Source organism: Fusarium venenatum (genome assembly GCF_020744135.1).
Source record: "Fusarium venenatum strain MPI-CAGE-CH-0201 chromosome Unknown EDB82scaffold_1, whole genome shotgun sequence".
Lineage (NCBI taxonomy): Eukaryota > Fungi > Ascomycota > Sordariomycetes > Hypocreales > Nectriaceae > Fusarium > Fusarium venenatum.
Window position 1 is genome coordinate 9,436,728 of NW_027072129.1, and position 13,860 is coordinate 9,450,587.

The 13,860-nt window shown below is 48.6% G+C and overlaps 3 protein-coding genes across 3 annotated transcripts; 1 reads left to right on the forward strand and 2 right to left on the reverse strand.

The window, feature by feature from the left end:
* Positions 1 to 1,247: 1,247 nt before the first annotated feature.
* Positions 1,248 to 4,092, reverse strand: EDB82DRAFT_491658 (fungal-specific transcription factor domain-containing protein). Its single transcript, XM_025737965.2, has one exon. The coding sequence runs from the start codon at positions 3,653 to 3,655 to the stop codon at positions 1,427 to 1,429; it is 2,229 nt and encodes a 742-aa protein (XP_025588121.1). The 5' UTR covers positions 3,656 to 4,092; the 3' UTR covers positions 1,248 to 1,426.
* A 176-nt stretch (positions 4,093 to 4,268) lies between these two features.
* On the forward strand, positions 4,269 to 6,163 carry EDB82DRAFT_491659 (uncharacterized protein). Its single transcript, XM_025737954.2, has 3 exons — positions 4,269 to 4,635; positions 4,691 to 5,279; positions 5,329 to 6,163. The coding sequence occupies exons 1-3, from the start codon at positions 4,559 to 4,561 to the stop codon at positions 6,130 to 6,132; spliced, it is 1,470 nt and encodes a 489-aa protein (XP_025588120.1). The 5' UTR covers positions 4,269 to 4,558; the 3' UTR covers positions 6,133 to 6,163.
* Positions 6,164 to 6,262: 99 nt separating this feature from the next.
* EDB82DRAFT_426057 (uncharacterized protein) lies at positions 6,263 to 12,912 on the reverse strand (the record flags this gene model as incomplete). Its single annotated transcript, XM_025737932.2, has 4 exons — positions 6,263 to 8,107; positions 8,512 to 8,717; positions 8,954 to 12,650; positions 12,706 to 12,912. 4 exons carry the CDS (start codon positions 12,910 to 12,912, stop codon positions 6,263 to 6,265), a joined length of 5,955 nt encoding a protein of 1,984 aa, XP_025588118.2.
* Between the last annotated feature and the right edge of the window lie 948 nt (positions 12,913 to 13,860).

Genomic DNA, 13,860 nt, shown 5'->3' on the forward strand with positions numbered 1-13,860 from the left:
AACATCCAATACGCAGGACCATGCAATACAAAATGTCCGTCGGACTCAGCCCAGTCCGTACGGGTACAGCCACTTTAACCTTGCATGAGCCATGTCTTGGGACCGCATCACACTCCATCTTTGGTCACTTCATACAAAAGAGAAATCACTAACTTTGACACTGTTTTTTGATAACGTGATTACTTACATGTCATGATGTGACATGACATATGAGGCCCTCAGACAGATACCTCTACGTCTACATAACATTAAAATACATTAGTGCAAACTGGTTTTGTCAATTGAATGCCTTCTATGAAACTCTTTGCCTTTCTTTGATATGCAGATGCAGATGCAGATGCAATTCAGCCACCATCATATCACCCAAAAACCTGAATTTATCTCCTGCATCTCGCTTTACTGGGTATAGTATGGCACAAGCTCGATCTGACAATCATCAACTCACGGTTCACTGCATATCTATTATTATGCTCCCTCTCAGGTGCCTTTCCAGACAAGGTAACTTTATTTGACTTTTTACTATTTCTTCTTCCACAACTGCTGACTGTACGGCAAAACGGCCCAAGGATACCGTTCCTAGCATAAGACGTTGCAGTGGTAATCTCTTTACTGATCCACATTTTATAATTCCATAAATAAAACCGCGCGGCCAATGGACAATGCCAAAGACTCTGGATACGATACGGCATGTCCCATTTCTGTAGCAATCAGCGAGTTTTGTTAATAAAAGCGAATGCATGTCAGCAGTTGAAAAGCCCCCACCTTGTTGTTATTGCAGTCGTCGTCATCCCCATCCTAAGCCTACACCTTGCTAGTCTACAGCACATCTCCTTTTCAAGACTGTTAACCGCGATTCTCGCATAATAACTATCTTAGACTAACTTGGCCAAGCTTTTTTGGTGGTGTGCATCCATGTTTCTTTAATTCAACATGGAGGGCAGCTACGCTATAGGGCTAGCAGAGCCTCTTTGTTAGATCGTTTCTTCACTGGTCATTTGAGACCTGTCCAACCCAACAGCTTGATGACATGCGGCTGTGTCGCCGTTGGAATGAATGGCATTTACTTTGCTTAAATAAAAAATTGACTTTGCTATCCGGCCACTGTCTAACGTATAACGAACGACCTTGAACCCAATATCTCTGATTGGTGCAAGTCAAACCAACCGGTGAACACAGTGAATTTTCTTAAACCAGGATGCTATGAAGATCAGGGACAGCGACTAAATTTAGGACAATTATATGCAGAAAATAGCACAATGAACGCCGATCTTATTTATTATTCCCGAGATTCCCAGTATATCTCCTATGTTCCTAACAATGTAAACACTTCTCAAGATCGTCACCCCGAAAGAAATAACAAGGCCTATTTAGGTATGAACTGTTACTGTCAATGAATGAACCCTGTCATACTTTCTCCGGAGCCTCGTTAAAGGAAATCAAGATCCCACGAACCCCATCCATACCCTAGCACCGATTCCTCGTTTACGCCAGCATCATCTGAATCTGCTCCATTCAACCACAATGCATTAGCCGATGATTGTTGCTGGGTTGCAACGCCGACTTGACTCATCTGCTCAGCACCTTGTACCTCCTGAGAATACTCAATCGATTGAAAGCATGTCGCCTTACCCAGGAACTGATGCAACAATTCCGTGAAGCTGACAATGCATGGCCTAACCAAGTCTTCCATCGTTTCCCCAGTTGCTGTGCCAAAAAACGACGTGACCATACCCCCTTGTCCTGTCATAATATCCACAAATTGCTGCATGGTTCGGGCTGCCTCTTGTGCCGTTGTCCATCCTGGTGGAAACGCTTCGAGAAGTGTGACAAGAATAGTAAGCTCGTTCTGAGCTACGAAAGAGGGTTGTCCTTGACCAGCTGTAAAACCAGACATCAATATCAACCCCACTGGCAGTAACCGACTCAACGTGACCCTGTTCAGAGGTAATTGGCGTTGTTGGAGAAGTGCCGAGTTGGCTTGGAGCTGTTTGCTGGCGAATTCCAGCTGTTCTTTTCGACTAACAGCTGGCGGTGAAACCGAACTGTTGAAGTGATTTGGGAAGTAAAGGAAAACAAGTAAGTGGTAATACTGTGCACTCAACCAGGTAATGCTACTATGGATAGGCAGGTTATCTGCTTCCATCGGTGACATGAGACAGCCACTACTATACCAATTTTCTATTTCGGACCGTAAGTTGTTCAGTATTGCCCGTCTATCTGCAGGACCCAGGCGCGAGGTTTCGGCGTTCCGCTGAAAATGTACAGTGTCTAGAATTCGATACTCCAGTTGCCTGAGTTGAATAATATGGCGACTAGTCTGTAAATTGCGAGCATACGTTGCTCTGTCTGGGCCAGCAAACTCTTCTACTGTGAGGCCGGGGAGCGGAACATCGGCATGTTCGTCTGTTAAAGCAGCTGGGAGGCCCTGAGACGCCGACATCATGCGGTCCAAGACGAATATGCTCCAATACAACCGGTGTCCGAGTTCAGTCTCGACTGCTGTCCGTGGCTTCTCGTCCGGACGAGTGAGGCCGATGACCATGGCCTGCCGTGCTGCGATACCAACTATAAAGTACGCAGAGGTCGCTGCCGGATCAAAAAGGGAGTACAGTCCCAACAGGACAAGGATCTGCACCGACTCAATACTCTCACTGCAGAGACACTCTTGGATGATATCTGGATAAACTACATCGAACTGCCGAGCTGTGTCGCTTGGGATCTGCCCGGCTCGCACGAGCGATGTGCATCCAATCGCCATGACGAGATACAGCAATGTCATGGGCGGATCTTGATCCGCAGGCGACGCATCCCCTAGAGTCTCAAGATCTCGCCGTATTCTCGCCTGGTCGACAAAAGGGTACGCCCTGTTCACGTGGCGGAAGAAGGCATCGATGAAGCGGCACGGGGCAATATCAGGAGGTAAAGCCTGCCGAGCGATCAACCTTCGTCTCGTGGTTGATCCCTCGGTTGATCCCTGGTACGGTGAGAAGTGGCTACTGGTGGTTCGCACACTGCCCGGATCCCTTTCTTCCACGCGGATCTCAGCATTTTGCTGTCCTGCCAACACCTCATCACGGCTGTGTAACAGAGGTTGGGCAGCAGTTGCATCTAGTGGAGGAGTTTTCGGGCCTAACACTCGTGAGAAGTGAGGTGATGTGATTTCTGGGTTGGCAATGGTTCCTGTATTATTATGTGACCCTCGGCCAAGTATGCTCACCAAATCAGCTCCTGTCTCTATCCCACCTATCCTACCCTGTGGACCTGGTGGCAGTAGATTTTGATCAATATACTGGCTTAACCATTCTACCCGAGAGCGCAACTGGTGTATCTGAGCCTCAGCGTTGGCTATTGGGCTGGTATACGAACATCGCTGACCAGCAGTGGCGCAAAGAGAGCAGACAGGAAAGGTACGGCTACACTTCTTTTTAAAGCTGCGGCAGCGATCACAGGCTGGCGCAGTGGTTTTTGCACTTGAAGTGCGAGCGCCAGATGATTGTTGAGTGACAGAAGTATGATGCTGCCCACGGGTTTGCGCTTCTCGTTGGTCAGCTGACGCAGGAGGTGAAGCGGACCGGGCCCGACCGACGGCCCCAGGAGATGGGGACAGTCTGCGGAGGCGGAAGCGGTGGATTGAGGCCTTCATTTCAGATGCCATTTTGGGTTGTTGCCGCTCTTTCTATTGGCATGATTGGCACAAGTAGGTTCTGACAGGCAAGAAGGGTGATAGGCGTTGTCAATGTATGAGTTGTCTCTTGAATGAGATTTTGGATCAGATATCTTTCAACAAGAAAGCAGACGAAGAAAACTCGCAATCGTTTCATTCAACGATAAGATAGAGCTTTAGGGAATGGTTCGTGGAACCAGGAAAGATTCGCCATCATGGCTGCTGTTGATTAAGCCAATGAAGGTAGACCAGATTGCGTGCTTGAGAAAGGGATGTTACCATTACCCTGTATGAAGTCTCTAGCTAACGGTAAAGGGCAATCCGCAGAGCCGCAAAAGTATTGACCTGATTATCTGCAAAACGTCCCAAGATGTGAGAGAAATATAATGAATTTGAGGGTATCACCAAGTCGTTATTTCCATTCAAGCCCACCCGGAAGGAAATAAGCAATGGTTATTTAAAACGGAAGGAGATTCTGGCGGCGGCGGACTGGCTCCGATGCCCGGAGTCGGAGTCGCGCGGAGGCCGACCGGGATTACCGAAAACGGCAACACCATCTAATTAGGCAATCATTCGACCTGTAAATGGGTGAGTTAGTAGTGAGGCTATTTTGCGGAATCCATCGGCAGCTTTTGGTATCAGCTGTCAAATCGGAAGGGAAGCTGTTTATAAGAATATTGGAGGAATTATGTTTGAAGATCTAATGTTTTTTTTTTTTTTTTGCCTTGACCTACTTCGACTCACTCTCTCATCTATTGCTCAAACATATGACGATATTATTGTTAGATGATTACTCTATCCCAATGACTTGGAACAGTCTCAACATCGCATAAATCTACAACATATATTCTTCCTTCTTGACCTGCTTCAGAGGACACGTCAAATCTTGAAATAATGGCTCTGGCAGATAAACTCGACGTTCGTCGCATTGCCATCATAGGTGCTGGCCCTAGCGGCCTTGCAGCTGCCAAGTAACAACCCTCAACATCGAAGTCAAGTCCAATCATTAATTGACGACCCCCACAGATACCTTCTCGCAGAAAAGAAGTTCTCCAAAGTCCGCATCTTTGAGCAACGTGCCACAGCAGGCGGCGTCTGGAATTACACACCTCTAGCCCGCGAACAGGGCTTCTCGGTTCCCAGAACTCAACCCAGTTATGCGCCGGATCAAGCTCTTTGGCCCAATGAGCATGGGGATGTAGAGTTCATGTCTCCTATTTATGATCTTCTTGAGACCAACATTCCACATTCACTCATGAGTTACAGCGATAAGGAGTTCCCACAGGGTTCATCTTTATTTCCTCGCCATAGCGTTGTCCTACAGTACCTCAAAGACTACGCTCAAGAGATCACTCCTCATGTCTCTTATCAAACTCAGGTCTTGAACATTGAGAAACCGAGTTTAGATCGCTCACAGCCATGGTCAGTTGAGGTGCTTGACCTGAAGTCCAACAAAGTCATCAAAGATGACTATGACGCTGTTGTGGTGGCGAGTGGACATTACAATGATCCTTTCATCCCCGACATTGCCGGGCTCATCGAGTTCGATAAGAAATATTCGGGTGTCATTTCACACTCCAAATTCTACCGAAGACCTAACGACTTTAAGGACAAGGTATGTTGACATGCTCTCTTTTTGGGACAGTTTGCTCACGATCAAGTAGAAAGTCATTGTTGTTGGTAACTCTGCATCTGGCGTCGATGTGAGCGCGCAACTTGCCAATGTTGCAAAGCACCCAATCTTTGTCTCTGAAAAGGAAAAATCAACTGTGATCACCCCTGCAAAAGAGCCATGGGCAGCCGGCGTTCCTGAGATCGTCGAGTTCCTCCCCGAGCAGCGCGGTGTCCGCTTCGCCAACGGCCAAATCGAGAACGATATTGACGCTGTGATCTTCTGTACTGGCTTCCATTATTCGTACCCTTTTCTCAAATCTCTCGATCCTCCTGTAGTTGTACCCAGTGGCGGGCACGCTGCACATCTCTGGGAACACATTCTCTACGCTGCAGATCCAACCCTCTCATTTCTCAGCGTTCCGCAACGAATTGTCCCTTTCCCTGTAGCCGAGGCACAGAGCGCCGTGATTGCTCGTATGTGGTCTGGCCGTTTGAGCCCCCCATCTGAAGTCGCAATGGAGGCATGGGTGAAAGATCAGCATGAGAAGAAAGGAGAAGGCAAGGCGATACATGTCATGGTTTTCCCTGAAGACGTCGACTACGTCAACCGCATGCATGAGCTAAGCAAGGAGGCACCAAGAGCTCCTGAATTGGGTCTCGAGAATGAAGGACAAGGCAAGTTACCTCCATACTGGGGACTGGACAAGAGGTGGGTACGGGAGAGAGTGCCAAAGATTAAGTTGGCAAGTAGAGCAGCGGGCGACAAGAGGCACGAGCTGAGGAGATTAGAGGACCTTGGTTTTGATTATGAAGAGTGGAAGAGGACTGTCGAGGAAGGCGAAAAGCTCTTTTAAGTTGAATATGATTAAATAGACTAATGCGTACATTCATTGTTGAAATGTAATATTGCCAATTTATAATGAGTTAAATACACGCTGTTTTAGGAGCACAGCCTCTTTTTTAAACAAACCCTGTCCCGACCTTTTAATTGTCTGTAGTCTTTTCGTTACCTGCAGTCATACCCTCTCCCTCTTCAGCTTCATTCTTTTCGTCGCCGCGTCGCTTTAGCGATTTGAGACCGGTTTTATGCTCCTGGTGCTCCTTGCTAAGATTGACCTGCTTGATCATCAGGCTGATGGCGAGGGATAGACCAGCAAAGCACGTGTACACAATGTACATGGTTCGCAGACTGTTCCAAAACGCCGACTTGGCCACCCTGCCGTCCTCTCCTGTCAACGACCCTACAAGCTCCACACTGCCTGCTGCGTTGGCTCCAGAGAGTCTACTGGCGAGATCAGAGCCAAGTTCTTCCTTGAGTTTTGGATACTGCTTCTCCATCTCATTGTTGAAAATGACGCCGCCTACCACGACAGAGATGGAAGTGCCCAGCTGGCGAATGAAAGAGAAGCATGAAGTTGCGGAACCGATATCTCGCGGCTCGACGTTGGTTTGCAGTGCGATCAGGGGGGCCTGGAAGTTGGGGCCTACGCCAATTCCAGCGACGATTTGAAAGATGATAATCTTGACCCAGTTGGCGCGCGGTTCGAGATCGATGAACAGGCCAAACCCGATAACGGTTACAATGAGGCCCAGCACAATGACGAGCTTATACTGGCCTGTCTTCTTGATGTATACACCAGCTCCAGCCGAGACGAATGAGAGGGACAGCACGTACGGAAGTAGGTAGACACCAGAAAGCAGCGACGACGCACCGAGAACACCCTGGTAGTAGAGCGGAAGCCAGTAACTACCAGACATGAAAACGAATGCATGAGTGAAGCCAACACCGTAGGAGGCGATGCTATTCCGTGAGCTGAAGAGTCGGATAGGAAGAACAGGGATCTTGGCAACCTTCCACTCATATAAAATGAAAAGTCCAACGACGAAGATGCCAAAGACGATGAGACAAATGGTCGTGGCAGAGTTCCAAGGGAACGAAACACCACCAAATTCGAGTCCCAACAACCACATGACGGTGCCACCAATAATGAGAATACTGCCTGGCCAGTCCAGAGCCATGAGGCCCTCCTTCATTGGCGTGCGAGGATTGTGCAGCTTTAGGAAGAAGACGAGGATGACAAAGGCAATGGCGCTGATGGGAAGGTTGATATAGAAACACCATCGCCAGGTGACCTGGCTAGTAAAGACACCACCGAGAATAGGCCCAACAGCAGATGCCAACGCCCACACCATGCCGAGAATACCAAAGTACATGCCGCGGTTTCGCATGGAGAACAGATCGCTGATAGCAATATTGGGCAGCACGATTAGACCACCTCCACCAATGCCTTGGATGGCACGCGAGGCAATGAGCATACCCATGCCATTACTCACGGCACATAGCAGAGAACCAATCCAGAAGATGACGGCTGCAGCGAGAATAACTGGCTTGCGGCCAAAAATATCTGAAATCTTGCCCCATGTTGGCACAAACGCGGCGTTGCCCAGCAGATAGGCAGTCCCTATCCAGACATAACCTTGACTCGAGTTAAACTCATTGGCAATAGTGGGAACCGCGGTGGTAATGATGGTCGTGTCTAGAGCGGCAAGGAACAGCGCAAGACACAGAGCGCTCATGATCAAGATGTTCTCCGACCTGGTCCGTCCGGCCTCGGGATCGCCAGCCCCAGGTGCTCCGGGTAAGGTGCTGCTGCCGGCCGGCGCGGTCGCGGCTCCATCTGCGGTTGCTTCGGCTGTTGCTGCAGGGTCGTTTGAGCCTACATTTATCCCATCTCTTTCCACATCAAGAGTGCTGTCCGAACTGGTCCTATGCTCTGGTGTCGGCGCTGAGATGGCCATCGTTGCCGTGCAAGTTGTGAGCCTGCGAGGCTACTGATGGATGAAGTAAAAGAAATCCTTCTCTCTCCCTTTCGCAGTTTGGAATCAAAGTTGAGAATCGTCGACGTAGTAGCTGTAGGGACCCTTGTCCGGGGGCCGGCGTTGACCGATTAGTGATTGCTAATCAGTGATTTTGTAGTATTGGAAGCGCACTCCCTGCTGTACAGTTCATATGCGTTCACTATGCACGAATATGTAAGGATACCTTTCAAGCAAAGTGTGCATGCATGGATGAAAGAGATCAGAGGACGAGACGAGATGAGATGAACAAGGCCATTGTGATTCTTTCTCCACCGAGAACGGTCCATGACTAGGTAAGTATCTAACTAACTAAATCGCAGAACAGGACCAGGGATAGAATGTCTGAGTAACTTGTTAAATCCGAGGCGCGAGACCGAAATCAGAGTAATTCGGCGGAAAGGTGCCGGGTCGTCGACTCGTGGAGGGTGGAGAAATAATTCCATTGCAGTGAAAATAAAGACGTCAACGACACCGAGAATGAGATTGAGAGGGAAGGAGTAGGTGGTGTGGAGTACGGATATTATCACCGGGGCATAATTCCGTAAACTTTTACGTATTTCCAGACTTACCATCTTACAACCTTCTGAATAAAGCCAAGCACCAGAACTTACATACAGCTATCAGATCGGCATCCAACACAGAAAGACTCGATGGAAGATACTATGTGCTATTATTTCATTTCAAACTATCTCATAACGCCCGTCCCAATATTCGAGGATTGCAAGATCCCTGTATAATTACATATTCATCCACTGCCGATTCCCTCTTCTTCTCTGTTTGACCTGCATGTGCCTGATTAAAATATCTTGGTAATACTTTCTCTCGAAATAACACTGTTCTGTCGCTCGTCGCGCCGGACGCGGAAGAAACTGTCGCAGAAATCGCTACACCTCATATGTCGCAAAAAGTCCTCGTCGTGAGTGATGACAATGAGCTGGAAGTTGCTCTGAGCCTGACGAGCTTTGATAATCATGTGTAAGCTCTCTGCCAGACTCTTGATGTTGTCGCGATCCAGGTTGGTCGTGGGCTCGTCCAATGCAATGAGACCACAGTTGACACCAAATGATTCAGCCAGTGCTAAACGAATGATGATGGATGCGAGCACCTTTTGTCCAGCGGAACATCGGCCACGCATGTCCATCTCGGTGTCTTGCTTCACCATACAGAGCCGGTAGTTGTAGTTGCGTTTGCCTGTCTGTGACTCATTATCCGAACGGATGAGGATTGTATCAATGTCGGTTCCTTGATAGGTGCTCTGCCATAGTTCGCCGGCGATACGATTCACCTCAGCCATCTTCATCGAGTGAAATTGCATCACAGCTTTGTCAACAGCCGAGCTACACTGGGCCAGATCCTCAATAGCAGCTTTGGTCGTCTCCACCCGGATATGCGACTCTCGGTACTTTTTCTTGGCATCCTTGTAATCCATCTCCCACTCCTGAAGCAGTCTTCCAAGCTCCTCGTCCTTGGTTTTCATAGTTCCCATCACGGAGCCACGCTCTGCCAGGAGACGATTATAATGATTTTCTTGCATCCGGGCTTCAGCTTGAAGACGTTCATAGTCCTCGTCAGCATTGCGCTCCTCCAGCTCGGCGATCTCTTGACGAATGACATCAATGGTACGAAGATTCTTGCGATAGTTGAGGTTGTCCTTGATGTTTTTCTTCTTCCGATCTCCGTTATCAATGTCTTGCTTCAGCTTGTTTGTACGGACCGTGAGATCTGCAACCTCCTTTTCGGTACTCGCGATTGTCTTCTCAAGTGTGGCAATGGCTCTCTGGTTGGATGCCAGGTTGGAGGGACCACCACGATCGATGTAGCCCTGGATATCTGCATCCATCATCTTCATCTCATTAACCGAGTTTGCGACGTTGTCACGGGCGTCGACAATGACCTGTTCCTTAGCCCGACCGCGTCGGAGAACTTCATCACGTGCAGACCTTGCCTCTGCAATGCTGGGTTCGATTGTCTCCAACTCCTCGTCGGCGCGTTGAATGACATCTCGTTGGTGAGAGACTTCTTCCTTCAGTGCCTGGATCTGGTTTTGCAGGTCTTGCTTCTTGTCCAGTTGTCCCGCTGCCCGGCTGATTTTGTTCCTCAGCTCACTCTTTTCCAGCTCAAGGGAGTTGAGTTGATCTTTTGTACGTTGGCGGTCCGTAGTCAACTTTGAGATACGGTTCTTCAAAGTCCTCATCTGATCAGACAAGCTAGCCTGAAGCTCATGAATCTCATCAGGGCTTCGAGTTGCTCCGCCTGACATCTGCTGAGACATAATACGATCAACCTGGGTTTCCGACTCGGCAATGTCCTTGACGGTTTGCCCAATGTTGGAAACAGTCTTGGACATGTCCTCCAGATCTTTCTGCTTCTCCTCCTCAGCAGATACAACGGACGCTTGCTCTTCAACTTGCCTTTCCAAGGTGTCAAATTCTGCCTCTGCAGTCTTGCACTCTTCGCGAAGACAAGGCAGTTCGGCCGTCAATCGCTCGTATGTGTCGTAAGAACCGCGCACAGATCGCAGCTTCTCTAGACTAGAGACCATCTCCTTGAGATCCTTTTCTGTGTCGGCCTTACCCTTCGGGTCAAGATGCTTGTCTATCCTCTTGCTCAGCCGTTCTATGCTCGCAGCTTGATTCTCATCAAAGTGACGATCACAGAGCAAGCATTTTCGCTTCGTGTCTAGCATACGCTTACATTTGGTGTAGTAGTCCACGAGTGCGTCGAAGAGACTGAGGTCATTGCGCAGTTCCTCGACCTGTGATTCAGCAGCCTCCACTTCTTCTTTGTAGTCATCGACAATAGCGTTGTCACGGACCGTGAGAAGGGCGTTGACCACTTGTTGTTGACAAGTAGCTGCTTCTTTGGACTTCTTATCGCAGGACTCTTTGGCTGTCCTCAAACGAAAATCTACTTTTTGTTGCTTCTGCCGGGTCTGATCGCGCCGTTTCTGAGCCTCAGTAACCACTTTGTTCTGGTCCTTAACCAATGCTTGAAACTTGGATTCCAACGTTTCTGCCTCCCAATCACTACCAAGGACCTTGTCCAGCTTCGGCTTCCAGGTACTTGTTAGGGTGTCAAGCTTGCGCTTACGGTCAGTAAGCTCCTTCTTCCTGTAGTCAAGCTGGGCTCTTTCGGACGCAAGGCGAGTGCACTCAACGAGCTCTCTACCAAGTCTGTCGTTATCACTCTCCAGTGAGTGCAGCTTATCATTTTCGTCCGATAGCTGCCGGTCCCAATCCGCATTTTCAAAGGTCTTTTGGGCTGTTTGGAACCTGCTATCAAGATCTTGCATCTGCCCATCGAGTACAGCTTTAGCACCCTCGTCAACATCGATCTGGCTCGACTCGTTCTGCAGTACTGCACTGCGCTTTTCAATGGCGCTCATTCGTTGTTTGGCTGACACGCGATCTTGAGTGCGGGCAGCTTTGCGGCCCTCTAGTTCGGTGATGACACCGGTAGCCCGGTCCAACTCGGCAGAGTTCTCCTTCTGCAAGCGCTCCAAGTCCCTTTTCTTCTCAGTAAGGAGTTTTTGAAGGCGATCATTGAATGACTTGACGTGGTTGTCTGATAGATCCCCGTCAAAGCCCGAGAAGCCATAAGACTGAGCGGCTTCTTGGATCATCTCCTTTCGTATCTTTAATTGACGTTCATATTTGTCTTTGTCTGACTGATGCTTGCCTTGTTCGGAAAGCTTAGTAGATAATTCCTTTCGGGATTGTCCCAGTTCATTCTGCAACTCGTTATACTGAGCCTTGTTCTGGTCGGCCTCGTCTTGAAGATGTTGCATACGATCCTCATAATGTGCGAGATCGCTTTCCAAGTTGCCGTCATCATCGGGAAGTTCCTCAATAGTGGATTTCAACTCTTTAACTGCCTCTTCTCTGTATTCAAGCTGCTCGCGCTTTGTGTCGAGGTTTTGCACGATCGCAAGATGACTGTTTGCCGTTTCCCGAGTGGTCCTGATTTTCTCTTGGGTTTCTTCCATTTCGGCACTGATGGACTCGCAAGTCTCACGAGACCCCTCAATTTCAGCTTGTAAGGCCTTCATCCTCTTTTCTGCACGGTCACCTCGATCTTTGTTTACCTTGTTGTGAGCCTCGTCATTCTGGAGCTTGCTTAACTGTTCAACCTGCTTCTTTCGAAGAACCTTGAGATTGTCGATGGCTTTGGTATATTTCATAGCCTCGAATATTTCGTCGAACCGTTTCTTCAAGGCGGCTGGTTCACTCAAGGGCCAGAGAGACTCGTCTTGGTGGCAGAAAATGACAGCATCGAGAATTGCAGGCGAAACGCCAAGACGTTCCGGTATCATCTCGTCTAGCTGGGCCTGTCGAGTTGATGTGGTTGTTCGTTCTCCATTGTTCACAACGACGAGGGAACAATCTAGGGTTTTCTGAGATCGGGTTGTCTTCTTGACAGTAAGCTGTAGACTTCGGGTCGCGACATGTTGACGATCGTTGATGGATCGAAATTGTAGTTTCACTTGGGCCATAACCTCTTTCTCGCCACAAAGCTGCAATGCATTAGCAGGCATGTTGCACATCAAGAATGGAAGTCCGTGAAAGCACCTTGGGGTCATGGATGAAAGCGCCGCCCTTGCTGTTGGGCGGCAACTCACCCGTGGTTGCATACTTCAGACATTCGATAATCGTCGTTTTACCGGAGCCGTTGTAACCCACAATGAGAGTTAGAGGGGTGTTGAACTGAATAGCCTCTCGAACAGAAGGGCTAAAAGATCGGACACCCGAAATCGAAAGCTTGTCGATTCTGGACATGATAACTACCACATTAGGGGACGTGACAGGTACAAAGACTAGGACCTTGTCGATTGACTCATCTACAGACTGAGAACTGTAGCATACAAATCACATAAAAGTCGATATCACAGGTGGGTGACTTTCAGAGTGTTGCGCTAGCTTGGACCAGGCAGCCAGCGGATTTGACGGGTAACGCGACAAAGGAAAGAGAAGACGCGTTGAGAGGTTTGGGGTTGAGAATAGCCGATGCGTGAGCACGTGCATCAAAGTTTCGCCCTGGTTTTGGCGAACGGCGGTATGTACTACACATGCCCCCGAAAAACAGCGGCAGCTATCTCAAATGGACAGATTCTATGGACGGCGAACTGCCTGCCCGTATAGGGTGCATGTTCACTAATCATTAATTTGGAGTAGTAGTTAGTTTCAGACGTTATGCGAACGAAATTTTGGCGATATTAACACCATACTGTCATGATCTCGAGGCACAACATGACAACTGCTCGAAGTTTCTGCAGTTCAATAAAAACGTCTAAAGGATTACGTCTTTTCGACGTCAGAGGATCGAGGACAAGTTTCAAGGACCCTGAACGGTCTGTGGCGAAATAAAACCAGTCGTAAGTCCCAACGCCACCCCATTGTGAACCCACAGGCCAGACCGTCAGTCTCTAGGAAATGCTTGGCTATGGGCCTAGGCTAAAAAAGAATTCAAGTAGGTGTGCATTGAACACTACCTGATTGAGAGAGTGGGGAGAGAGCACTAGCTGCCCCTACTACCAAACTTGTAGAGGCTGAGAGGTGATAAATACTGTAACACAAGGTTGTTACCACAGTGGATTTCTTTGGTTGAGATACGAAGAAAACATAGCCTGACAGCTGATATGTGCAAGTATGATGGAAAAAGCCGACAATGGGTTTTCGAGTTTGTGTCGCGACTAATGTGTATTGATGGTTGACGACGATGAAAGA